This window comes from Vigna angularis, chromosome 6 (genome assembly GCF_016808095.1).
Source record: "Vigna angularis cultivar LongXiaoDou No.4 chromosome 6, ASM1680809v1, whole genome shotgun sequence".
Classification (NCBI taxonomy): Eukaryota; Viridiplantae; Streptophyta; class Magnoliopsida; order Fabales; family Fabaceae; genus Vigna; species Vigna angularis.
In genome coordinates this window covers 26,708,102-26,735,504 of record NC_068975.1, presented here as the reverse complement: position 1 = coordinate 26,735,504, position 27,403 = coordinate 26,708,102, and the positions used below count along the sequence as shown (strand labels likewise).

General features: G+C 36.0%; 1 protein-coding gene and 1 long non-coding RNA gene across 8 annotated transcripts; one reads left to right on the top strand and one right to left on the bottom strand.

Annotated features, from left to right (window-relative positions):
* Positions 1 to 388: 388 nt before the first annotated feature.
* LOC108345871 (uncharacterized) lies at positions 389 to 24,664 on the bottom strand. 7 transcript variants are annotated; one of them, XR_008250151.1, is made up of 10 exons: positions 24,483 to 24,653; positions 23,492 to 23,834; positions 23,352 to 23,404; positions 22,100 to 23,258; positions 19,721 to 21,467; positions 18,414 to 18,483; positions 16,394 to 16,642; positions 9,852 to 9,940; positions 2,018 to 2,116; positions 389 to 1,748 (listed from the first exon to the last, which is right to left on the bottom strand). It is a non-coding gene; the product is annotated as an uncharacterized LOC108345871 (long non-coding RNA). The 7 variants fall into 7 exon arrangements; XR_008250153.1 differs by having other exon boundaries at positions 16,574 to 16,642; XR_008250152.1 differs by lacking the exon at positions 2,018 to 2,116.
* Positions 11,682 to 16,691, top strand: LOC128197576 (uncharacterized). The gene is made up of 3 exons (XM_052879655.1): positions 11,682 to 11,830; positions 11,908 to 14,843; positions 16,553 to 16,691. Exons 1-2 carry the CDS (start codon positions 11,716 to 11,718, stop codon positions 12,387 to 12,389), a joined length of 597 nt encoding a protein of 198 aa, XP_052735615.1. The 5' UTR covers positions 11,682 to 11,715; the 3' UTR covers positions 12,390 to 14,843; positions 16,553 to 16,691.
* Positions 24,665 to 27,403: the final 2,739 nt, after the last annotated feature.

Genomic DNA, 27,403 nt, shown 5'->3' with positions numbered 1-27,403 from the left:
TTATGAGAGAAGGTCTAATAATAACCAAATTTTTGAAAAAATATTTAAAAAAGAAACAAAAATAGCATACAAAATCTATGATTTTTGTAGTTATAAACATGCCTCGAAATCTCAACTTTCCTTGTGCTCTGCTCGGTACTTTTCTCTTCCATCATTCGCCTTTATGCTTCTGTATCTTTACTCATTATTACCATATTCTTCTTTGTCTACACAGTGTGGTCGGAACGTTGGCTTCCAGAAGAGGGACGGGGCCGTCATCCAGGCAGATCATACCGACGCAGACAGCCGGGACCTTGGGAGAGTAGGTCATTGACAGTGAGGTCATGCCTTCCTCTCTCGTCGAAATTGCGTCCATTTTTGGTGTCGTTAAATAAGTTGAAAAGACTCATCCCAGGGTTGCATATCTCTGTATGTTTCTTTCTTCACTTTTCACTTCTCATTTTCATCTCTATTTCATCAATTTCATTTTAAGGATTTTTTGTATTGGAATTGAAATTATATTAACTTGGGTTTGTCAGGCTGCTATAGCCAGACAGAAACATGGTAAATTGTCTTTTCTCACAACTATGGTTTATGCTTCAAATTTGATATTTTTATATACTTCTTTTGGAATTTACAATACATGCAAACAAAACTTAATAGTGCTAAATGATCTATAACATTATTTTCAAGCATCAAGAAAAGGATGGAGAAAGATATTGATGAAGTTGGAAAGATTGCTCATGGTGTCAAAACAAAGATTGAGGCAGAAATGTATTGATCTATTGGCTGAATATTGTTTTATTGGATGTCAATTTGCTGTAAAATTTCAGACAAGTATGAAACTTATTTGATCATGAATTGTTTTATGCAGTCAAACTATTCCCGCAGTAGAGATCAGAAAATCAGAAGTTGGGAAGACCTTAAAGTCAATGGTCACCAATTGAAGATCTTTTAGGAGAAACCGCCACTGGATCAGAAAATAGCACACTGATTTTCACTTAAGATTTCTTTTTCCTTATCTCTTTTTACTTTTTGTTTTTGTTTTTAATTTTTTTTGTACTTTTTGCGGAATAATTTTTTTGTTTTTAATTTTTTTTTGTACTTTTTGCTGAATAATTGTCTGCTGGTAGCCCACTTCTCTCTTTCACTTTTTTTTTTCTGTTCCCACTGTTGTGTTATGTGTTTTTGTATGACAAAAATTTGGCAATTTTTTTTTTCTATTTCTGTTTTTAGCTTCTGTTTCAGTTGTGAAAATGTGTATGTTTGAAAAATAATTATGTCTTAGTATTTTGTTTAGTTTTTTTAGTAGTTCTAGGTAGTTTTGTTTCACTCTTTGCTTACTTTTTGCGGACTGACATGATGAAAGTTGTGTTTCGTTTAGTTTGAGATTGCTGAGTGTGTCATTAGATCTAAATTTGAGTAGATGATTTCAAGCGGTCTTTTCTTGCATTTTGATTCAAATGAGTTAAGTAGTTTTTCATGATAGAGAAGTAGCATTTCAGTTTTGACAAATATCAACCTTGAGAGATTTTGAGCTTTAATTTTTCATTTTTGTGTGATTGCATGCATGGAGAGTTACATTTCAGAATTTGCACTGATTCTTTTTGGTTTGCTTGACCTTGGATGCACTCTAGATATGATCTAGGCCCTTTTTGTTCCGGTCACTTAGCCAAAAATGACTCACCCTGATATTTTGCCATTGCACCTGATTCTTTGACCTTGAATTGATCTTTCCAGTTTAATTACCCTGTTACAAGCCAAGAGATCTGAAAAACCATGAATTACCTATCTTGTGAGTATAAGAAGGTCAAGGTGCATAATGAATTTTAAGTGTGCAGTGCAGTTGGTGATTCGAAAAAGAAAAGAAGAAAAAAGCAAAATTGGTTGAGTATTAAAACAATGTCTGTAATGACTTAAAAAGAAAAAAAAAATGAGGAAAAGAAAAAGTGGTTTGAATCATAAAAAAGAAAAAAATGAGGAAAGAAAAAGATGTGAGAGAAAGCTGAATTTAAAGAAGAGTTGGTGACATAATTACTTGAGCTGAAAATGCACTTGAATTTCATGCTGCCACCTTGCTTTTCTCATTCTCTCATGTTCATAGCTTTGAATTCCTTTTATGAAACCTAACCCCAACCTGATCACATTACAAGCTGAGATGAAGTCCTAGTGATTTGGAGTGTGCCTTGGATTAAGTAATGCTAGTTAGAAGCTTTTCAAATTCATGAACTGTGCTTTTTCATGTTTTGTGGAGTGATATATACAAGCCTATACACATTGAGCGGTTGAGTGAAAACACTTTTCTTGTGAGGTTAAATCTGAGATGCTGTTGATCTTGATTGTTTCCTACTTTATTTTGATTGAATTAATATGTATTTTTTGACTTGCTGGTTTTCATGAAACTTGAATTTGGAGGGTTGATGGCCATGTAGCAGATTTAAGCTAAAGTAATAGAACTGAGTTGTGCAGATTTGTAAATAGTAGTGAATTGTGATAGTTTGTTTAAAATTGTGTTTGCCCCGTCCAGGGTAGTGTTCTAAGTGTGGGGTGTGTTAACATTCCATTTTTTCTCCTTAACAACGAGAGGTTGTTGTCCTAGAATAATGGTCAAAACATGGGAGGGATAGAGATAGCGAAAAAAATTTACTTGTTTGAGTTGGGTGGAGTGGATATGATCTTAGGAGTAGAATGGCTGGCCAAGTTAGGGGAGATCACCGTGAACTGGGTGAGTTGACTATGTCGTTTAAACAAGGAGGGGATAAAGTGGTTATCAAGGGATCCTACATTGGCGAAGAGGCTGGTTGAACCCAAGGCACTACTGAAAATGAATGTAGTAGAAACCTGGGCCCTGGTATGGAGTTTGGAGCACCAGGAACAGGGCGAGAGGACAAGGGAGGACTGGAGCTAACTGGGAAGCAAAAGGAGGAGCTGGAGCAAATTTTAGAGGACCATGCTTAGATCTTTTGTTAACCCAAGGGGCTGCCTCCTGACAAAGACAGAGTGCACCAAATCACGCTGAAAGAAGGTATCGATCCGGTGAATGTTCGACCATATAGATATCCCCATTTGATGAAAGGGGAAATTGAGAGGCAAGTGGCGGAAATGTTGAGGGCAGGAATCATTAGGCCGAGTACTAGTCCTTATTCGAGCCCAGTAATACGAAGAAAAAAGATGGAAGCTGGAGGTTCTGTGTGGACTATAGGGCTTTGAATAGGACTACTGTTCTTGATAAGTTTCCTATTCCGATCATAGAGGAATTATTGGATGAATTAAGAGGGGCAAAGTATTTTTCGAAGGTGGAATTAAAGGCGGGGTACCATCAAATTAGGATGGGGATGAGGATATACACCAGACAGCTTTTCGAACTCACCAAGGTCACTATGAGTTCTTGGTGATGCCTTTTGGTCTCACCAATGCCCCGACAATGTTTCAGAGTGTCATGAACAGCTTGCTGCAGCCATTTATGAGGAGGTTTGTCTTGGTATTTTTTGATGATATCCTCATCTACAGCCGGAATTGGGAAGACTATGTACAACATGTGGGTCAAATTCTGAGTGTGTTGAGGCAGAACAGATAAGTAGCTAATAAGAAGAAATGTGAGTTTGGCAAGGGGAGATAAGATACTTGGGTCACTTAATATCCGCAAGGGGCATGGAGATGGACCTAGAGGGCAGTGATGGAGTTGAAGGAACCCAAGATGCTGAAGGCGCTGAGAGGATTTTTAGGTCTTACGGGTTACTACAGACGTTTCGTGAGAGACTATGGGAAAGTAGCAAGACCCTTGACAGAATTGTTAAAGAAGGGGCAATTTAAGCGGTTGGATAGGGCTAAAGAGGCAATGGACATATTGAAGGAATTGATCACCATTGCACCAGTGCTTGCTCTGTCAGGCTTTGAGCAGCCCATCCATGTAGGGTATGACACATCCGGGGAGGAGTAGGGGCGGTTTTAACGCAAGGAAAAAAACCCATTGCATTTTTCAGTAGAGCTAAGTCCATATATGAGAAGGAACTCATGGCATTGGTCATGGTAATACAATATTGGAGACCTACCTGTTGGGACAGAAATTCTTTGTTCACACTGATCAAAGAAGTCTCAGATACTTACTAGAACAAAGAATAACCACCCAAGACAAGAAGGAGAGGGAAAAAGAATTAAGGGTGGTGCGACCCTATTGGCGAGACTTTGAAGAAGTCTTGCGGGGAGTAGAGGAAGATGAAGATTTGATGAAGATCAGGAAAGAAATTAGAAAAGATCCTGATGCCCACCCAGCCTACACTCTTGAACATGATCGGTTGCGTCATAAGGGAAGGCTAGTTCTGTCAGCAAAGTCAGCTTGGATACCAAAGATCTTAGCTGAGTTTCATTCAACTAATACAGGGGGCACTCTGGGGTGTACCATACCTATCGTCGAGTTGCCCAGTCCCTCTTTTGGATAGGAATGAAGCAGACGGTGACTGATTTTGTAGCAAGGTGTTTGACATGCCAACAACACAAATATTTAGTGTCCTCTCCCAAGGGTTGTTGCAACCCTTACCCATACCTCACGCTGTCTGGGAGGAAGTGAGTATGGACTTCATTGTAAAGTTGCCGAAATCACAAGGGTCTGATGCAGTGTTGGTTGTGGTGGACCGCCTCAGTAAGTATGGTCATTTCCTGCCCTTGAAACACCCTTACTCAGCGCGTACGGTTGCAGAAGTTTTTGTTAAGTAGGTGATAAGGTTGCATTAGGTGCCAATATCCATTGTTAGTGACCATGACCCCCTTTTCTTGGGTGTGTTTTGGAGGGATATCTTTAAAATACAAGGAACGCAGTTGAAGATGAGCACGCCTGAATCGGATGGGCAGACGGAAGTGCTAAATAGAATACTGGAAGGCTACCTGAGGTGTTTCTGTTCTGAGCAACCAAAACACTGGAGTATAGTACTTCCTTGGCTGAGTATTGGTACAATACTAGCTATCAAATTGCACTCCTTTTGACACTGGAGTATAGAAAAAGAAGAGTTGGTGACAAAATTACTTGAGCTGAAGGCGGAGATGAGATGAATTTCATGCTGCCACCTTACTTTGCTCATGCTCACAGGTTATAGCTTTGAATTCCTTTTCTGAAACCTATCCCCAACCTGACCACATTACAAGTTGAGATGAAGTCCTAGTGATTTGGAGTGTGCCTTGGATTAAGTGATGCTAGTTAAAAGCTTTTCAAATTCATCAACGGTGCTTTTTCATGTTTTGCTGAGTGATATATACAAGCCTATATACATTGAGTGGTTGAGTACCAATACTTTTCTTGTGAGGTTAAATCTGACATGTTGTTGATCTTGATTGTTTCCCACTTTATTTTGATTGAATTACTATGTATTTTTGATTTGTTGGCTTTCATGAAACTTGAATTTGGAGGGTTGATGGCCATTTGGCAGATTTAAGCTAGAGTAATACAACTCGGTTGTGCAGATTTGTAAATAAAAGTGAGTTGTGATAGTTTGTTTAGAATTGTGTCAGTTTTGTTTGCCCCAGTCCAAGAGGATAGTTAACTAACCTAGTTAACTAACCTAGTTAACTAACCTAGTTAACTAATCTAGTTAACTAACCTAGTTAACTAACCTAGTATACTAACCTAGTTAACTAACTAACCTAGTTAACTATCTTAGTTAACTATCCTAGTTAACTAACCCTAAACCATAACCATAAACACTCCCCTTACCCTAAACCCTAAACACTAGTCCTAAACCCTAACCTAAACCATTATTTAAACGTTAAACCCTAATAATAACTCTAAACCCTAATCATAACTCTGACCCTAAACAATAAACCCTAACTCTAATCCTAAACATAAACCATAAACCCTAACCCTAACCCTGAAACATAAGCCTTAGTTAACTAACCATAGCCATAAACCATAATGTGGCCAGAGATGTGGAGGAGGCCAATAAGAATACAGGAACGAATGGAGGAGCAACCCATAAGAGTAGTCAGACATGGGAAGGTGTTAAGGAGGAGCAGGAACGGTTGCCAGGTCTGAATCTTTCAGGCGAGGCTAGGGTAGACAGGGTACAACAGACAGCGTGAGCTCCATAAAGAAGGAGGGAAGGATGGTCACGGTGGCATCCAAAACAGGGAGTAATATGATAGGAGACACTCGCGGCAAAGGGGTAAAAAACCTGCCTTACCCTGAATACATCAATAGAAGAGAGGAGGGGAGGTGTTTTCATTGTGGAGGGCCTTACAGCCCAGGCCATGGGTGCCCGAAATCTTTGTTCTTCTCTTACCTTAAATTTGGAATCATTCTTTGAATTCTTCGTTTTTTTACAATTTCTTTAGTTATTTCCTTTTCAATTCACAACTAGAACTGAAACGCAAGGACTTTGCTTTTCTATCCTATAGAAATTGATAATAATAACGAGGCCTTTTGAGATAGAAAAGATTTGTTATTTCAGATATATGGTTAGTTCATAGAAAATTAGTTCATCTATAATATCATATCACATATACATAGGTTTCTTCTATGCTGTAAAGTATGTGTGTGATAATTATGGTTGAAGACGAAGAAGAAGGTGAAGGGGAATAAGCAGAGGAAATGGAACAACAACCAATGGAACTACCATCGTTCTCAGCAGGCGGGCTCACTACACCCAAAACGATGAAGCTACAAGGCTGGGTAAAAGGGAGGAAGTATGCTTAGGCGATGGACAAAGGAAGTGATAGACAGTGGCGCCAGCCACAATTTCATAGCTTGTGGAGGACATGGGGTTACCGGTGAAGGAGACACAGTCACATGGAATGTGCCTAGGCGATTGACAAAGGAAGAAGACACAAGGCTGTTGCAATGAGGTTTCGGTAAGGCTAGACGAAGTAGAGATCAAACATAAGTTTTGTCTCTTTGAGTTAGAAGGGATGACCTCATTCTGGGAGTAGCCTAGCTAGCCACGTTGGGGGAGGTTACGATCAACTAGGGCGACTTGACAATGGGGTTTAAACAGGGCAATGAGACAGTAGTGATCAGAGGAGGCCCAACTTTGACAAGGAAGGTGGTAGCCCCAAAAGCCTTGTTGAGGATGAAAGAGATCGAAGATGTGACTTTGGTCTGGAGCTTGAGTCAAACAAATTTGGAAGAAGGGGAAGAGGAAGGAAAGTAGCTGACGCAAGGCCTGAGGGAGGACTTTAAGCAGGTTCTGGCTAAGTTTGAGAACATTTTCAAGGAGCCCAAGGGTCTTCATTCTCCTAGAAATTTGGTGCACAAGATACCCATTGAGGAGGATTAAATCCAGTGAATGTTAGACCAGTACCCTCACTTGACGAAGGAGAAGATCGAAAAGTAGGTAGCAGAGATGTTGAAGACAAGAATCATATGGCCCAGTAATAGCCTGTAATCCAGCCCTGTGATATTGGTAAATAAGAGGGATGGAAGTTGGTGTTTTTGTACCGAACAAATTTTCAATTCCGATGATTGAAGAGTTGAGGGTGTCAAGTATTTTTCGATGGTGGATTTCAGAGTCACCAAATATGCATGGGAGAAGAGGATATAAAAAAAAGCCTTTAGTTCAAAATTTCAACCAATTTCAACAAATTTCCAAGGTTATCTACTAATTCGAAATTAAATTGCAACCACAAAAGAAATTCAAAATTTCAGTTCTTGCACTCTGTCGATTTGTGGAGTCGAGGTTAATAGTCTTTTGATTTTCGTTTGTACAACTCCTTGCATAGGTTATCGTTTATCATTCACTTTGTTCGGTATGTTGGGAGGTTACCTTTAGAAGGTAATTTGATGTCAAAGTAAAAAATGCATATTAAATGTAACCAACCTACCACAATATCTCAAACCTTTATTTATAGATTTTGGAATGGATTTTGGATTAGTGTCGGCCTAATTACAGCACAACTAGTATTGAACATGCTTTGACTTAAGCTAATCTCCATGAATCTTAATTCTTATCTTAATTCTTGTTTAGGGTCGACTGTTCAGTTGATTAGCGATGAGGTGGAAAACGTGGCATGTTAGGGATTCGTACAACTGGTGAAATGAAGGGTCGTGAAGCGTGAGCTGTCAGATCTTCCTTATTTTGACAATCATGATTTGTTACTGGGAGTGTCCATTTTGTCTATAAATAGAGGTGGGGCTCAATGTAATTTCACCATTGTTCTTTATTCTCCTTACAAGAATTGGACGTTTCATACTTCTTTTCTCAAAGGTAATAATGTCAAGTTCTGCTTTCTTTGTAAGAGGAGTCAGTGGGGAGGGGAGGTCGGGAGTATGTCGATAACGATTCAAAGTCTTCTGTGTCATCGATCGGGTCTTCCTTCTTCGCATCAACCAAGCAAGTTGAAGTCAGGTGACTCAAAGGTAATAATGTCAAGCGTTCTACTTTTTTTGTAAGAGGAGTTGGTGGGGAGGGGAGGTCGGGAGTATGTCGATAACGATTCAAAGTCTTCTGTGTCATCGATCGGGTCTTCCTTCTTCGCATCAACCAAGCAAGGGTTGGAGTCAGGTGACGCAGCGACGAATATAAATATGAATAATGTCGTTGATACAAATGCGGGTGAGGTGGTTGCAATTGAAGTTGATGCAACGTGGGAGTGGACACGGTCTTGCGCATTGGTCCCGTCCTTCAAACTTGTCGTGTACAAGAAAAATGAGTGGGTCTTTCACGGCAAGGAGGGTTATACATTGGATTTCTTCTACGTGTATTCTACTTTGTTCAAGGATATGGCAGTTCGATTGTCCTTCGACGAATTTCAAATGGGCATTTTGAGGGAGCTGAACGTGATATGGAAAGCCTTGGATGTCACTCTCACACTACTTTGTTTTCTATTATTTTTTCGGACCCAGCATCACCCTAATAGGGTCTGGGTATCCCTTATATCGAAAAAAGGGAAGTGGTTGTTCACATTGTTCAACGTTTCCTTTAAGGGATTTAAGACCAATTATTTGAAAACAGTAATAAAGGATGTACATCGAAGTACTATTTGGATAATGGCTGACCGAAATTTCCATTGTATTGGACCGAACACCCAAAGAAAGAAATTGACTTCATGGGCGAAGTCTGCGATTACGCCCGAAGAGCTAGAGACAGCCAGTTCAATCGATTAGTTACCCCGCCGCCTTTCCTCACGAGAATTGATTAACCACATCGATTTTGATGTGCTCTATAATAGTCTTTGATAAACTTTTAATTATTTTGTGTTATAACTATCGTTTTTAACTTAATTAAATTTTATATCTTATTTCAAATATCACGACCTCCTACAACATCGTTAACACTAGCGCCTTCGCTATTTTTGCCGCTCAAGACAAGGTGGCCAACAAGCTCCACCTTCAAAGAAAAGGGCAGCATAGGAATTGCGACCCGCATGCCTGGGCCTGCTCCCTATGTTCCTGAACCGACCCCATTACAATCGTCTCTTCATTTGTCCATGATAAAGGGAAAAGAAAGTCCCACAAGGAGAAGTCCTCCTCTTCTCAGAAAAGGAGCAAGGAGTCTCCACGATCAAGACCCTTTTTGATCGACCATTTTGACTCAGTCATCCATGTGGCCAGGAAGGCCAACTTCAATCTCTCCAATGTTGACCGGTCATACTTTAAAGCAATGACCATGGAAGAGGCCATAGATGCGACATTTGAACTCAATGTTCAAGCGGGCATTTGCATGGTAATGGCCTCTTCATGATGGTCGACCGTCAAACAAGTTTTTGGATACCCCATACACATTAATGAAACTTAGAATTTGCTTGTCCATTATTCTCATCTTCCCTTACCTTTATTGTTTTTATTCATTGAACGCTCGCTCGTAACTTAGTGTCACTTTTATTAACTTGTTGCGGAAATTATTTAATTAAAACTATTTCAGTATAAAAGTTGGGACCGAAATATGAACCTAGTGAGTCGCGTCCTCTCCTCCTAAGATGCCTTTATCTTCACGTCCTTTTCTTAGTCAGCACGTTTCATGGAGAATGGGGTGGGTACCTGCGAAGGCATTCCAACGCTCAAGTCAGAAAAAAGGGAATTGTAGAACTCTTTCAGTTCAATAATTGAAGAAAATCATAAATCTCTCCTCCTGAAAAAACGTACCTTTTTCTCTTTTCTGTTTTTCATATTTAAAATGATAAAATAAACCGTTTACCTAAAAATCCGGTTGGTTACAGAAGTTGACCATCTGGAAAATACAACCGTTAGGTCGTGTTTGATACTGGGTCAGTTAATCCCGTGATTTGTGGCCCTAACTATTTGATCTTTTGTTTATTAAGATTTAATATGTTCAACTTGACTAAATTTAACCAGATGTATTTGCTTCGACAACTGATTAGTGTAATCGATACATACGATCGCTATATTACGACCGCAATATATCTCGGCCTCTTAATGGTCGTTCGGGTTACCAGTCGACCGTTGGTGAGCTTAGGCTACACGTCCCCTTAAAGGTCGTTCGTGTTCTTGAATTGTCGTGACATCGCTCGACAACTATTTATTGCCATCGACACATGCGATCGCTATATTACGATCGCAATATATCTCGGCTTCTTAATGGTCGTCCGGTTACCAGTCGACCGTTGGTGGGCTTAGGCATCCTATGATACATGCCCCCGAGTCCGAGTAAACGACCGCCGGTTTTGCGTGCGAGGTTACTACAGGACGTTGAGTATACAAGTTATTGGGCCAGTGTTACGCACTGTTTTGGCGGAGAAAAGGTTAGAGTTTCCCGCTTCTGGGGGAAGCGAAAAGACATGAAATTAGAGCCGTTAGATCGAGTTAATCTTACGGCGTATGATGCTGTGGCACTCTTGGCTTCTTCAATACGAAGGGGAAGGTGGAAAGGTGTGATACGTTTTACCATAATCAAAAGCATTCTCTTCCTTCTGGCGATAGTTCTTGCTTGGCTTATCAGTCGATTCTGCTTCCGTACGAACTTGCCAGGTAAATCCTTAATCTTTTTTGTGTTCTAGTGTGGTTTTTTACCGATAATGGAAGAAAAGGGGCAGAATGTCCTGGTTGGCGCACCGGGATCGTCATCTTTGACGGAACAGCATGAAATCACCACCATTCTAAGTGGTGAGAGTGCTTTCTGTTACAGAGGCGTGGTGAGTGAAGGTCCTGAAGTTCTTGCTGAGCCCACGACTAGTGGTGGTGGTTATGACTGGGCTTCGCGTGAGGCAAGTGAACTCCGTAGTGTGTTTAGAAGTAGAGTAGTGCTAGCAGATTGGGTAGAGAACAGTTGTATCTTGAGAACCCTAGATTATAGGTCGTGTGTTAAGTTGGTGGCCTATCGTGAGGATGAGAGAGTTTTCCATGGAAGAGAAAACGCCACCAACGATTTTTTCTACTGCTACTCTCCGCCGTTTTACGATCTGTATCTGTGATTGCCGTTGACAACCTTCCAAATGGTAGTACTAAAAACCCTAAACGTGGCCCCTACACAACTGCATCCCAATAGTTGGGGGTATATGCAGGCGTTTGTTGTCGTCTACCAAGCCTTGGCGATTAAGCCTACTGTGGCATTGTTTTTGCGTTTCTTTAGGTGTCGCCCGGTTGCTAAGAGGGGTTGGGTATCCTTAATTTCGGAACCGGGTGATGCTCTCCTGGAGCTCTATTTGCAGTCGTATAGGGGTTTTAAAGAAAAGTTTTTTAAAGTGTCGATCCTTGAGTCAGGACGAGCGTACTTTTTTGATGAGGATGGAAATCCGAAGTTTCCTCTATATTGGACACAGGATCCATTGAAGTTCACTTCGTGAGACGAGGATAAGATGACGATCGAAGAGTTGGAGGCCTTGAATGTGTTGACGGCATTGTCACGCCCCTTTTCTTTCCGTCGGCTCATAAATTGTCTTGAGCATGATGATTTCGGCTCGAGGGTATTCGGTATGTTTTTCTTATTGTTATTTGTGTATGCTATTGGATTGTTGTTGACTATGTTGGAGGGATTCTGTGTTTGGCAGAGATAATGGGGAGAAAAGGATCAGTCCGCAATTGGTTTCATGCATTCGACACTGGCAACGACACTGGCAAGGCGAGTGCTGGACGTTCAGGAACCCCTTCCAAACCCGTTCAAGTCCTCCCGAGCGTGCGGGTGGTGTCGTGTGACGAAGTAGTGGCTGTTGAGGAGCAGCCATTGGTAAGGAAACGGAAAGGCAAAATGGTCGACGCCACTGGAGGCGTGCCAAAAAGAATGAAGGAGACCGCAGAGGAGACAGATCGTCCCTTTCCGAAGGGCCTGTGGGATCCTTCTTTCAACTTGAGCCATAAAATGGATTTTAACTTGGATGATGCCGAGAAGAAGGTGGTGGAGAGCATGACCGAACAGCAGATGGCTGACGACTTGCTAGAGATGGCGAGTCGAATAGCTATGGCGGCTTGGCACATGGCGTACGCTTCTGATAGAGGCGTCCTGAGGGCTGAGTTGGAGAAGTCGCGGACGTAACTGAAAGAGATAGCGGACGCACATGCCGCCTGTGAACAAAGGCAAAGGCAATCGGAACAGTTGTTACGTGAAGGACAGGCATTACTTAACTCTACTCGGGCAGCCGGCTCTGCCTTGAAGAAAGAGAGGGATGAGCTACGACTAGCACACGATCAGATGACATCCGAATTGGCACAACTAAGAAAGATTGTAGTTGCAGTGACCCAAGAAAGAGATGGCGCGATTAAGGAGAGGGATGAATTGATTGCCGCGGCCGCTGAAGATCGAGAGGAAAGAGAAGAAATGCGCGAAGCGATAATGGTGGAGCATACGAGAGGCTTTAAGAAGGCGCTAAGGCAGGTCGCGCATCTTCTCCAAGTGTCGACTGAGGGAGTGGCATTTGACGTGGGTAAAGATGTATATGAGGGTCAGATGCTGCCTCTAGCGGAGGTTCCGGAAGACGCTTTCCTGGAAGCTGAAGATGGTGTCGAGCATGCGACGGTCGCTACGGAAGGTCCTAATGAAATGGCCGCTGAGGAGGAGCCAAGCGTTGGGGCGGTGGAAGAAGCTGTTGTCGGATCTCCAAATGTTGTAATAGATTAAGTTTTTTGAATTTGGATGTAATGATGAACTTGGTTTGTGTTTTGGCATGAATTTGCGATGACTTTTGAACATTTGTGAAGATGAAATAGATGACTTTGAACTTTTGAATTTGGACCTTATGATGTGTTGAACGATCGTCTAAATGAACGGTCGTCTAGATCGAATGTGTTGATAGGTTTTTATGAACGATCATCTAAGATGAAAATCGACTAGGGGAGTAATGTCCCGAATTTATCTGGGTGTTCAAGGGAGAACATCTGCCAGAGGGAGTGTATCCCGAATGTAACTGGGTGTTCGAGAGAGAACATCTACCAGAGGGAGTGTGTCCCAAATGTAACTGGGTGTTCGAGAGAGAACATCTACCAGAGGGAGTGTGTCCCAAATGTAACTGGATGTTCGAGAGAGAACATCTACCGTAGGGAGTGTGTCCCAAATGTAACTGGGTGTTCGAGAGAGAACATCTACCAGAGGGAGTGTGTCCCCAAATGTAATTGGGTGTTCGAGAGAGAACATCTACCAGAGAGAGTGTGTCCCAAATGTAGTTGGGTGTTCCGATTCGCCAAGGTGCGGACGCTCGCCTGTGAACCTATATCCGGCCGAGTACTTGTTTCTATTTGGCTGCTTGTGAGCGACCATGCAATTTGTCGAGCGAATTCGAAAGAATTTGATCCTGGGACTCAACACTTAAGAACAATATAAACGGAGAATATATAAATTATGAGAAAAATGATGTGTTCTGAACATAAATGAATTTTAACTAAAATAATATTTGAGGTGAGTAGCGTTCCATGTGTTGGGGACGGGTTGTCCAGTGAGGAGCTGGAGGCGGTACGCTCCATTCATTAGATTCTCAACGACGCGAAACGGTCCTTCCCAGTTAGCCGCTAACTTGCCGTGAGCTTTATTCTTCCCGGCTTCTCCGTGTTTCCGCTTCTTGTTGTTTACGTTGAATTTCCTGCTGCTCCTGTATGGTTTGAGCCTGTGGTTTGATTTGCGCCTGCAGTTGCCTGATTAGATCTAAAGTGTTGTTGTCTCCCATAGCTCTTGTGGTCTTCTTTGGGGATGTCAAATCTCGGCCCCACGGTGGGCGCCAAAATGTTTCAGTATAAAAGTTGGGACCGAAATATGAACCTGGTGAGTCGCATCCTCTCCTCCTAAGATGCCTTTATCTTCACGTCCTTTTCTTAGTCAGCACGTTTCAGGGAGAATGGGGTGGGTACCTGCGAAGGCACTCCAACGCTCAAGTCAGAAAAAAGGGAATTGTAGAACTCTTTCAGTTCAATAATTGAAGAAAATCATAAATCTCTCCTCCAGAAAAAACGTACCTTTTTCTCTTTTCTGTTTTTCATATTTAAACTAAAAATCCGGTTGGTTACAGAATAATGGGAGCTCAATAAGAACGTTCTCCAAACTCGCTTTGACGATGCGACAAGAGTTCACAGTTCTTTGCCTATCGGTTGTTAAGACCATTATCAGTAATGACCATGCGGGGAGAGAAAAATGACAGATGAGTTTCCACACAATTAGTGAAGTAATGTACTGCCAAGAGGAGGAAATTCTTCTAGGCGCGATCCACCAGAAAAGGGCCGACAATATCCATACCCCATTGGGCTTATGGTCAGGGGCTCACAATATTATGTAGCTCGATCAATGGCTCAGTCGATTACGGGCGAGCTGGCTAGAATTGTCTTCACCCCAAGAAAACAGCCTCACATTGGTCTCCCACTTGACAGTAGTGTTTTTCTTCATGGCCTTAAGAACGCACTATATTATCTCAACCAGCTTAGGGATGAATTGTGATAAGGAGGTCAGAGTCAGATGGCTGACAGGTTGCTACACGGGAATGCACGAGAGCACGGTTTCCCTTTTCAAGTAAGAATCTAGTTTGAGAAGTTCCTCTCAATTGTGAATAGTATTATTTTATTAGGAATCTAATCTTTGTTTTGGGTTACTAGGTTAGCTTTCAGTTGCTATATGGAGGTGATGATTTATTTTCGTTCGTTTGGTTATTTCAAAATATATCAATTTTACTTTTTTTAAATATATCAATTTTACTTTTTTTTCTATAGTTGTTGTAGATTGATTTTGAAATTTGAGACAGTTTGTAGAGTTCAATTTTGACAGCTAGTTTCTTTTGTCATGTTTTTTCTAGATAAAAGTAGTCTACATGCTAGATTTTGGTTTCTTTATAGTTTGCCCTAGTTAACCTTGGATTTTGTTTTATTTTACAACTTTAAACATTTAGGAATTTGTTAGTAGTATCTCTTTTGCTATTCTTTTGTTATTCTGAGTATAGTTTAGAGTTTGTCCTGTTTATACTTTTCTAATTATTTTGTTGTATTGTTTTGAGTCTTATTTCAAGTTGACACGGCCATATTTTTCATCCTTAGTTCTTTCTAGTCGATAAACATTGTTTTAGTAGTTTGGTAATTAGAATTTGTTGGCAAAGTTATTCTACTGTTTTGGTAGTGTTAAAAGTACATATTAGATTAGTTGCATGCTTCTAGTTGATTCTTGTTAGTTTTAGCACATTTTTAGGCTCTCACTAGTATGTTTTTAAGCTTTTGTAGTTTTGTTGCTTTTGATTTTGTTTTTAGCACTCTTTTACCATAGAAAAGTTGTTTAAACAATTGTAGCGCATTTTACTTTTTTGAATTAGTACTGTTTTATTTGATACCTCTTGGTTTGCATAGTTAAATTTTAGAATTGGGTGTTATTTTGAGTTACATTCAATTTTCCTGCATTTTCTCATATCATTTAGAACTTGTATAAGTCGTTTCATTTTCGTTGAGCCAACTTCGAGTGTCATTCATGCTTAGCATTAGATCATTGCTAAGTTCATAGTGTCGTCTATTCCTAGAGTCATTTGCTTGCTGTTTTATTTCTTTAAATCTATTGCTGTAGAATTCATTTGAACTTTGAAAACTGTAGTGCATTTATGCTGTCAATTGGACTCAAAGTGGCAGGTTTGAAAGACCAAAATCTGCATCATGATAACAGTTGGATAAAAAAGAGTAAAAGGCCAATTGAAAGTGAAAATTATGCTTGAACAATGCAGTAACAAGTTCATTTGAGTTGTCCTTGCTGATTTCACTTTTAAGTGTGATTTGGAGTCAAAATACTGATGCAGAAATTTTCCAGCAAGCATTAAATGTGAAATTTCAAATTGTGTGCATGCTTCTTTTGCTGATAATCACAATTGCACACTGTTTTTACATTTGCTACGTGCTGTTACAATGAATCAACTGGTCAAAAATGTGAATTAGGAGCCCAAATTGCTGCTGCACTGAAATTTCAAGCAAGCTAATTCATGAGAATCAGCACCTTTGCATCATTAAAATTCTGCAGTTTCTTTGTTATCCTTTTAATTGTTTTATTAATCTACTCTAGAACCATTCTTAGGTTTCAATTTGAGTGCTAACCTCCTTCAATCACCTTTGTTATTGCTTGTCTTCATTCGCTTTCTTAAGTTTTGTCAAGTCACAGTTAACAATTCTGGTTTCCAGCCAGCTTCTCACTTTTGATTTTCTTGCTTTATTCCTCTGGATTTGATGTGCTGTTTTTACCTAATTGTGGTGTAGAATTTGTTCTCGGAGGCTTACCATAGCTAGTGGTAGCATTTTAGGGAGAGACTTGCATGAACTCTTGAACCAAGTGTCTTTCCAAGCACTCTGAAAAAGAAAACAGCATAATGAATACGTGAATGAGAGGGAAAACAACTGCTACATGGTGGACTTTGAGTGCCTAAATTTGAGAGAAAATTGTGAAGAGAGTAAACACCAAAAGTGTGAGAGTGATTCATTTTTTTTTTCAGTGTATTTAAACAGTTGTGAGCTGTTTTTTAGTAATCTGTTTTTGCTGCTGATTTTTGTAAAAGGCCCTTCAAACCAAGTGTCTTGAAGAATATTTGGTGTTCTTCCATCTCTTGCCTAACTCTTTGAACTTTAAGTTTCTTCAAAATTAAAATTGAACTTACACAGTGAGTGTGTCTTACTTAGTCAAAGCTACAAGCATCACAGTTAGTTTTCACTTAATTTAGTTTTTGGTATTTGCGTTTTAGGAGTGACTTGGACACAGAGCCTTGTTACACTAGAGTAGTCCGATGTAGGTGTCTAGGTGTCTTTAAATTCATCTTTGCTTGTTTTGTTTTGAGTCTATCTTTTGAATTCGGTAATAATCATTTTTTTAAAGTAGTAAAGTAGTACTATAAGACATTCTGCCTAGGTAAAATTTGATATTTAAGTAGTTTTGGATTCATCCCTCTTACTTGGAAATTAACTTCTATAAAATCTTAAATTTATTTCAAGTCAGGAAAAACTTTTGAAATTAAAAGATGTCAAGATATTTGTCTAAACATAAAATGAGTAAGATGTCAAGACATTTGTCTAAACATAAAGTGAGTAACTCGGGAGAATGCTATTATTGCATTCAAGAGTTGTGCAAGCTTTTGATTGGTGTTGAAAAATCTACTTGTAAACAAATTTTCTTTTCTTTTTAAAGTAAGTGTGGATCCCATCTATCACATATAATTAATTTATTTCTTTTAATTCTTTTTAATACCATTCTCGTTTGTATTTAATGTTTGTAATAGTTTGTTTATTGTTTACTTGTTTAATTTAGATTAATTAACATTAAAAAATATTTTTAAACCTAAAATATAAGAAATTGTTATATATTATATCGTGCTTTTAGGAAGAGAATAGGAAATCAGATACTGTTTTCAATTCGGTTTTCACAACATCATCGACATCATACTTTTGTCATCCACGCTTTCAGATATTCATTACTGTCAATGTAACGCATATTGTTACAGATATTTCAATATTATGAATGGATCAATATTATGCTTAAATGAATCATTTGTACTTCATCTGTCTCGGTAACACTATGAATCTTTATTTGTCGTTTGAAATTTTTCTATAATTATCAACAAAATCTAATATTAAAACATAATTTTTACTTTGAAGGACAATGGAAGAAAAAAATAGAAACAAACAATATATTGTTGCTTTATACAGTTCAGGTTTATAAAATTGTTGCCTCATACATTTCAGGTGAAATGAAATTGTGTTGCAGTGTGCGTAGAGTTTGTGAATTTCGATATGGTATAATAATATTTGTTTTCTTAAATATATTCTAATTGAATGTGTATTTGTGTGAATACTAACATATTAAACATGATTTTGTTCTATGTAATATTATTGTGTTCAATATTCGGTTCCTGATTTTTTCTTTGGGCTTTTGCTTTTGGAGTTTTGAAAATTTTCTTTTTAGTTATTTGTTTATAACTTCTTTTCACTTCCCCTGTATTTGTTTAATAATATTTAGATTCTGTATTCTTATATATTATTCTATTATATAATTATATAATATGTATTTAACTATTTTTTTCATACATAATTAATTATTAAAAGACCTCTCCAGCAAAAACATAATATTTACCTATGATTGCTTATCTATCTTCAAAATTAGCCTCGAACAGAAGTTACAAAGTCCTCTCCTGAAAACATCTCTACAATAAAGTTTGAAAAGTTATTTTGAGATGACTGAGAAGAAAAGGTTGGTGTCAGGAAATAAAAAAAAAGTTGTTGCCATTGTAATTGCAATTGCAAGAAATTATATGAAATGAAACCATATGTAAGAAAAATCCTTTTTACTTTTTAAAATATCAAACCAAATTTTAATGTGTAAACATTTCTTCTAAGGTAAAATAGAAATAAAAAAGATTAGAAAGACCTTTTTGCGATTGGTATCTCCTAAAGAATAAAAGATTCGTTATAACTTGGAACCTTCTAATGTAATGCATGATGATTTTGTTTATCGTATAAAGATGATGATAGGTATGGTGAGGTATAGGTAATATTTTTTAGTCACTCCTTTTATCTGAAAAAATTAATTTTGTTACTTATTGTCTGTGAAAAAATATTTATGAATTTTTTATATTTGTGGGTACCATTAATATTTGTAGATAATTTTATACTATTTTTTAAAATTTTAAATAAAAATATTTTAAAACAAACTTTTAAAATATAAATTTATATGAAAAAACATTTATTAAATACAGTTTAAATCAAATTACAGAATAAAATATTGATGTGAATAAGTTGGTTTTTCTACCACTAGACATTAACTAAATAGATATCATAACGCTAACAATTTATTACTTCATTACTTAAATTCAGGTCATCCAATAATGACACTAAATTTAAAATTTATTCTTAGCTCCTTGAGTTTATTTTATATTACTTGAAGTGAGCAAAAAATACTCTAGATACAAATGGAGAAAATTTACTTTCTTTCTATTACCTTGCTGGAATACTCGGAAAAACTTATAGTGATTATATAAGCATTTTAGGAGACGAAAAAAAACTTCAAAAAAAATATTTTTTCTACTTTTTGCATAAACTAAATATAGTAGTTTAAAAAAAAGTCTAAAATAAATGGAATATTTTGATCTTAAGCTCAACTACTAAATATCTAATGTAGTAACAAGAAACAACATACCTCGTCACTGTAACAACAAAAAAAATTATTTGACAGATAAATGCCCAAGAATATCTAAAGGAATGTAAATTTTAGTAAATTTAAACAAGAACTCAGATTTTATTGTCGAATGTACACTAAACTAGTTCAAGAAAATGAAAGTTTTGTACAAGAATTTACGCAAGAAGTGGCATTGAACTCACTAATTCTAAGGGATTTAAAGTCAGGGGAGAAAGAATAATGGTAATGACAAGCAAAACACATACCTGCTTCTGTAAGGGTTTAGACATCAAATGAAGTATTCTTGAGGGTTTAGACATCAAGAGCAGCTCGTGTCGTGTTTTAGAGCGAAGAGCAGCTTGAACATTTTGAGGGTTTGGACATCAATAGCAACTCCTCGTGTCGTGTTTTGTGGAAGACAGAGTCAATGACCTTCTTCTTAAACTCTTCTTCTATCTTTTCAAACATGCTTCTTCTTATGCCAAGGCTTCAGAATCATTGAATTCCTTTCGTGATGTCAAGCCCTTCTTTCGCCCCCTTCCCTGCTGCTTAGTATGTTGATTAAGATGTAAGCAGATGATGATTTTGATTTAACTTCTACTTATTTGTCCACCAACTTCCACCTTAGCTTTCACCAACTAAACAAAAGGAAACTGCTGGCACAAGATTTTCACTGCAAACTTAATAAAGACTTCCTTACCGACTATGCACTAGAATCCCCAGTACCAGATCCTACCATCATAAGTGACTATCCTTTTTGGTTGTGGCGTTGTATTTCCAAAAGCAAGAACTTTCAAATAAAGTTCTTTCCCTCAGGTACTTTAAGCTTTCAAGAGAGATAGAGATGGCCTGCTTGATTGGAACTTCCTAAGTGAGAAGGCATTCCCCCAGACTTGAATGGCTATACCACAGCTTATATCTGACCTTCTATTCCAACTACTTTAAGTGAAATATCTTTAGAGAATAACTGAACTTGTAAACTGGATTTGACCCTTGGATCATGTGCCCTTGAAGTGACCTCCTTTCAAAGACCTATAAGTCTTCGCCTACCTTTACTTTGAAGAAGAAGATTTAGCCATTGGTTTGACTACCACTCTAGTGGAGCACCGTGATAAGGAGCCTATTACTTACTTCTTTATCATGATCTCAAGACAACTTAAGAAAGGGATTTCATGTTGGTTACTCTAAAAAAGTGGGCTTAGAATCTAACAATTCCCACAAAACCTGTTAGTAAGGTAATAATAGATCATGCCTTGGAAAGACTACGCTATTTATATCATTAATTAATATAGAATATCAATTTGCTAAGAGCCTGCATCCTGGTGGTTCCACACTACGACACTCCACTCGGCTTTGCAGGTGAATCTCTTCAATGTTAACATTTAAGACAGTTTTACAACGGTTGTGTTCTAATAATTGTAGGCGCATACTCAATTAAGGCTGTGTTAGAGTAAGCAACTCCATTAAATTATATAAATTTTTATCATATGAGAACTTATTCACAAACTCAATTATGAAATTTACTCAAATAACTTTAAAAATTTTACTGTGACAAGTTTTTTTTCTTTATGTATTCAATTGAAATAAGCTGAAAAAGCATACAGGAAGGTCATATGTCCAATGTAGTTCTTTGAAAGGTCCCCTATATTAGGACCACTCTATTCATATACATTGGTAACGTAAATAGCAAGGGTATGTTAGGGCACATTTTTCTGTAGTACACCTTATGGAGACGCTGTGTGTAGTATGCACATATTTTTTAAATGAAACCCCAAAAGGACAAGGAACTATACAATACCTAAGATAGTTAATAGAGTGCCATATTGGTTGTAATTTTAATATGGTGCGAATTTACCAGTGGAACATGTTTATTGCAAAAGGTTAGAAAAATAAGGTCAACCTGTGCAGTTTTGATCCCGCTTTATGGACTCTGGATGATGTACCTCAGATTTGGTAGGATCCAGAGCCGGCTGAGATATCTCAAGACCCTCTTCTTTAACAATAGATAAATACCTGCCAAATAATCAACAAGTCCTATAAGAGGAACATAATAATCACCAGAGATATAAAAAAAAAATATTACTTCTCATCTAGTATGGTCAACTAAGACCTCTAAACATCCTACATGATCATACAAGGAAGAGGGACGAAGAAATGATAGGGGGTGTATATGGGAAAAAGGTGATCATTGTTGGAATGCATTGGTTTTTATAGCAATAACAGTTCACCAACATTTTTGGATTTCCATTTTGCAGTGCACAGTTGGATAGGGGCTGAATCCACTTCAGGTAATTAGTTCTCCAGGTTAACCAGAAGGCTATTTCTATAGAAAGTTCCTTCAGTTCTTATAGAAATCTTTTCACCTTCAGTTTTTTTATTTATTTTTTATTATGTTTTCACATTCGCCATAATGTTAGCATAGCTTTACTTCTTTAATCATAGTGTTGTTTCCCAGATGGCACTAAAGGAATTTAATCTAAAGAAACCTTCTGCATACCACAATAACATACCGCTGCTAGGACTAAAGGTATATCTCTCTTATACTTGATTGTTTAATGGTCATTTACAGTTGCGTTCTGAGGTGAATTGATGATTTTCTTTGGATAAAAAATTTCAGACTTTGCTACGTGGATTAGTTGGCTTACCTCCTTCAAATGGAATTCTTCCTCAATCTCATGCACACCAAAAGCCTGGTTGTTCTCAAGAAACAGGTGGATAGGATAAGTGTCAATAACTCTCATAATTGCATAAAATATTTAATACGGTGATTTTTATTTTTCAATGACAGATGATCCGAAAAAAGATGGTTAGAAGTCAAGGAAAACATAAATCTTAAAGTTGGCAATTCTGAACATGGAGAGATGCAAAAGTATTTATAGAAATAGATAGTTATCCACATGTATGCATATAAGCCCTTAATCTTCTTGCCACTGTCTAATTATGATAATTGATACATAACTAAGTTTTCTATTGATCGTGAATTTGATTGCTTGCAGAATCATTTAGGACCTTAAGCAGAAAGAAATTGGCAACAATATTGTTGAAAAGAAATTGTCAACAATATTCTTGGAGAAATTTTATAAAAGGAAGCAAAAAAACCATTTTCCTTTTTGGATTAAAATTATCAACAAGAAGGTCCTCATCCTAAAGAAATATATAGTTGTATTATTATGTCTGGATGCAAAATCCGTTTCACAAATCACCTATGCCATGATACAGCATTATTTGACTCAATCTTTATCCATAAACTTAATCTTCAGAAAAGATTATTACAACTAGAGAGAAAAATTTGCCTGAGCCTTTTATACCATTTTTTTTATTTATAGCAGATATATGTATTACATGGTTACTCCAACTTCCATCCATCCACAAAACCATCCTAATGAAAAAGCATCACAACAAAATCACTTGACAAGAACTACCGCCAGTAATATGAGTCAGAAGTTGCAATGAGTTTTAGATCAAACAAAAATTGCACACATGAAGGAATAATAACCTTTTCAACAATATTGTTGACAATTTCTTTCTTTCTAAATTAACTATCAAAAGAAAACTTAGTTATATATCAATTGTCATAATTGAATAGGAAAAGCAAGATTAAGGCTTATATGCTTATCTATTTCTATAAACACTCTTGCATCTTTCCATAAAATTCAGAATTTACAGTTTTAAGATTTATGTGTTACTTAATTTTTAACCATCTTTCTTCGTACCATCTACTATGAAAAAAATCACCATATCAAATATCCCAGGTAATTATGATCCATCAGCATTTGGTGTTCCCCCACACGACACTCCAGCCAACTACAACAATCAATGTAGTGCAAAAGTTTGATTAACATTATAAAAAATATATGTGCAAGTAAAAATACAATATGGTATGGTTAAGACAACTACCTTCATTTATTTCCCCATGCCTCCTCCATGATCTGTTTGCCTCCTTGATCCCCCTACATTCAAATTCTAGTGAATGATGAAATTTTTATATCCAAATCACGCTATCTACAGGAAGGGAAATAACTGTTCATCTTATTTACCCATCATGAAAGCCAAGGAAACATTTTGCTGATCCCTTCGCCGATTCGGTCCCCTTCCAAGTCGTATTCTGCACTAGAACGACGTCGCTTGGCCGACTACTCCTGCCACCACTGAAGAACCTTCCAGAGCTTTGAAACGATGCCGTTCGATGACGAGAAAGAAGCGGAAAACCTATGGATCTAGTCCAGGAGCCGCTTCTAACATCGGCGACTCGGGGACGGGAGAGTGGCAGAGCGGAGAGGGAGTAGGCAGAGGAGGTCGTGGCGGAAGTTTGGTAATGACCTGGTGCTCAGGGTTTTGATCTGGGGGAAGTTAGGTTGAGTGTGAAATCTCCAAGCAAACCTAAAAAAGAATTGAGGGAAAGAGAAAAGTGAGAAGGAAAAATAAATTATAATTTATGACCCTCTTCAAAAACAATTATAACTTTCATTGTTATTATTAGATTTTAAATAATTGACCAAAATCATTCTAAATTATGTCTGAAATTTTTTTAATTTTTCTAAAATAACATGCACTAATTTTTTTTTCTAGTGCGGTTTAATTCTCTATTTTATTTTGAATTAGAAATTAAAATCATTACATTTTGAAACTAATAATAAAGAAAAATGTTGTAAAAATATTTTCACAAAGATAATTATAAAGTTAGTAAATTAAATTAAAAAAATAAAATAAGTTAAATATTGATATCTTGTTATCGAACAAAATTACAATTTTCATTAAAATCAAATCTTCAATATGTATATAACCTTTAAAAGATATATAGAATTAAAAATTCAATTTTTTAAAATAAAATGATTTTTATGTTATTAAATATGATAATATATTCCTAATATGATAATACTATCGATTTGTTTAATTAGTTAGGGTTTCCTGTTTTTCCCCCTTCTTCCCACGAACTCTATAAATAGAGTTTTCCCATTTCTTTTTCAGTAGAACAAATGATGTAGAAACACCATTACAGAGAATAAACAAAGTTGATGTTTTTCTTACCTTTCGTGAAGCCTTTGTGCAGATCTTCTCCTCTTCTCCTCCCAACAGCCATGGTTGAACGCTTGCAGAGAGCTCACGCTTTTTCCCTCTCTAACTTCCACAAGAGCCTCAAACTCTCTTTCTCTCTCATTCGCGTGTGATGAAGGCAGCTTGTCTGCCAAAGACTTTCCTAAGAGATATTTTATCTCTTACGGGGTTCTGAGCAAAGTGAGCCTTTTTGGGCTTCAAGGATGTTGGGCCTTATTCCCAATAGCTTTATAAAAAAGATAGCTCATGATAACAAAAAAAAAAAGTGGATAAAACTATTTGATTCCCTTTATTTAGCAATTTTGAGAGGATTACTCAACCAAATCCCTTACCTTTAATAATTATCATTTTCATGTGGCCCAACATATTTGTAGGTCTAACACGAATCCTGAGATTACTTGTTTTCAAAATTTAATAATACTTTATGAAAAAAATATTATTTTTTCAAATAATTATATTTTTACTAAAAGTATTCTTTTGGGTTTTAAGGATGTAAATCTTTCTTTTATATATATATATATATATATATATATATATATATATATATATATATATATATATATATATATATATATATATATATATATATAATGACATTACTTAAAATAATATCACTCGGAGGAAATTACATCTCATAAGAATACAAACATGCATGGGACAAAACAAAGACATATGGTAAAATTTCAAAACCAAATAATATAATTTTGAATCAAAGTAATGAACAGAAAATATTAAAATAAAATGCATAAGAAACATTTCTTAACTTTTAACTGGTAGCAGTAAAAACACTCAGTGTTTCACAAGCAAAACAAGAAAAAGTGAAAAAAAAAAAATTGTTCCAGAAAGGTTTATGAAAGATGTAAAATAAAAGCAAAAAGAAAAAATGATGTTACCTTGTATTAATGTATGGCTTCTGAATAGTGATTAACTGAGTCCCAAAACTGTACTATACTTTTATACGAACCCGCTAGTTCATTCGTTTGATCCGAAGATACATATTGACATAACATATCTTTCGGTAAAAATATTATAAAAACGAATCATGAATTATCACATTAAGCAAGGTTAAAGTACCATTGAGTCATGATTATATAGATACCAAAGGAAAAAGTCTATTATAATCACTATAAATAAAATATGTAAATAAAATATTTAATACTTATGAATTATCTGTATTTTTTATCTTTCTCAAGACCAAACTCAAACTTCATAGTATCTTAAGCGAAAAAGACAAAAGAAACGAATAAATATAAAAAAAACAATTAGTGTAATAAAAAAATTAAAAAAGTTGAAATTAGTATTTTCAGTCCTAAAAAACAAATACAATTATGTTAAATTAATATGTTATATATATATAGCATAATAATTTAATAAAATTAAAGATATTAATGGAATTGTTTGGACTAATAATACCATGAATAATTAATTTTAAATTCTTTTATAAGAAGTTTGTAAGTCAAATAAATTGATGAAAACACCAAACTTTTAATAAAAGATTTATAGACAATTAATATGCTCTTTTCTACAACACGTGTGTGATCCAACTCCCGGTAAAGACACGCTATTCAGTTACTGAATAAAAATCAAAGTCAATTGTTGGAATGTATCTGCATAATTATATTAATCAAAACCTATATCTAGCCATAAACAATATTAAGCATTTAGAATTATTTACGAAAAAATAGGAAACATTAGAACAATCAATAATTTGTATTTTAGTATAGCTGTAGATATTTATTGAAAACATATGTATTTACATTTAAACCTTTACAAAAAATAACAATAAACAAAAATATTATAATATATACTATAATACGAAATAAAAACATTACGATGCAATTTAAGCAAACCCTACAATTTTAAAATCTAGTATTGACATGTTATAAACTAATTCTCATTCTTAATCTTTTGTAGCAATATACCTTTTAATTAATGAAATAAATTATAAACATAATTGATATAAGGGTTAAATATATTTTTCATTTTTTAACTTTAAGTTAAAATTAGAATTAGTCTTTTTTTGAAATTTTTATTTAATTTAGCTATCAACTTTAAAAATATGTAGATTAAATCATTTTAATTAAATTTTGTAAAATTTATTTGATTTTTTAAACGCATGATAATATTTGAATTGTTTTCTTTCTTTGTTTTTTTCTCAATATTAGTTAAAAAATGCATTTGAAATTTCAAATAAACTTAATAATTTTTTTTTAAAATAATTAAATTCACCTAAGTTTAAAGACATGATTTTTTAGAGCTAAACATGTTTTTAATTTTTAAACTTAACTGTAAAATTAGATTTTGTTTTTGTTTTAATTGTTTCTCAAATTTAAAAAATAAGTAAATATAGTATTTTTAATCTAATCATGTAAACTTATTTTAACGTGATATTTTATATTAGTATTTGATTATTTATATTATTTGATATATTTAAAGTTAAAGTTAGTATAAAATATCATAAAAAAAATTGATGTCGTTAAGTTTAAAATAATTATTTCTATTGATATTTAAAATTTAATATCCAAAATATATTAAAATTTGAAACAATAACATATTTCAATTTGAAGTCTTGAGACTGAAAATATACTCAACGTTTTTTCTACGGATATCCATCCATTTAGTTGTTATATTGTTGTCCTTGGAATAGGGATAGATTTTTTGTAGGACTTATATTTTCCTCTTTCCTAACTTTTCGGTCAACTTCTTTGTTAATTTCCAAATGCGACAACTCATATTTTGCCACTTTAATTTCATTATACTTTTTTTTTCACTATATTACCTCATTTGTTTTAAAGTCTGAAAATTATTTTTCAGATTTTAACAAAAATATATATCTTAATCTATGTATATAAATCAAATTAATTTAACTATACAATTTAGCCATATTTAGTATT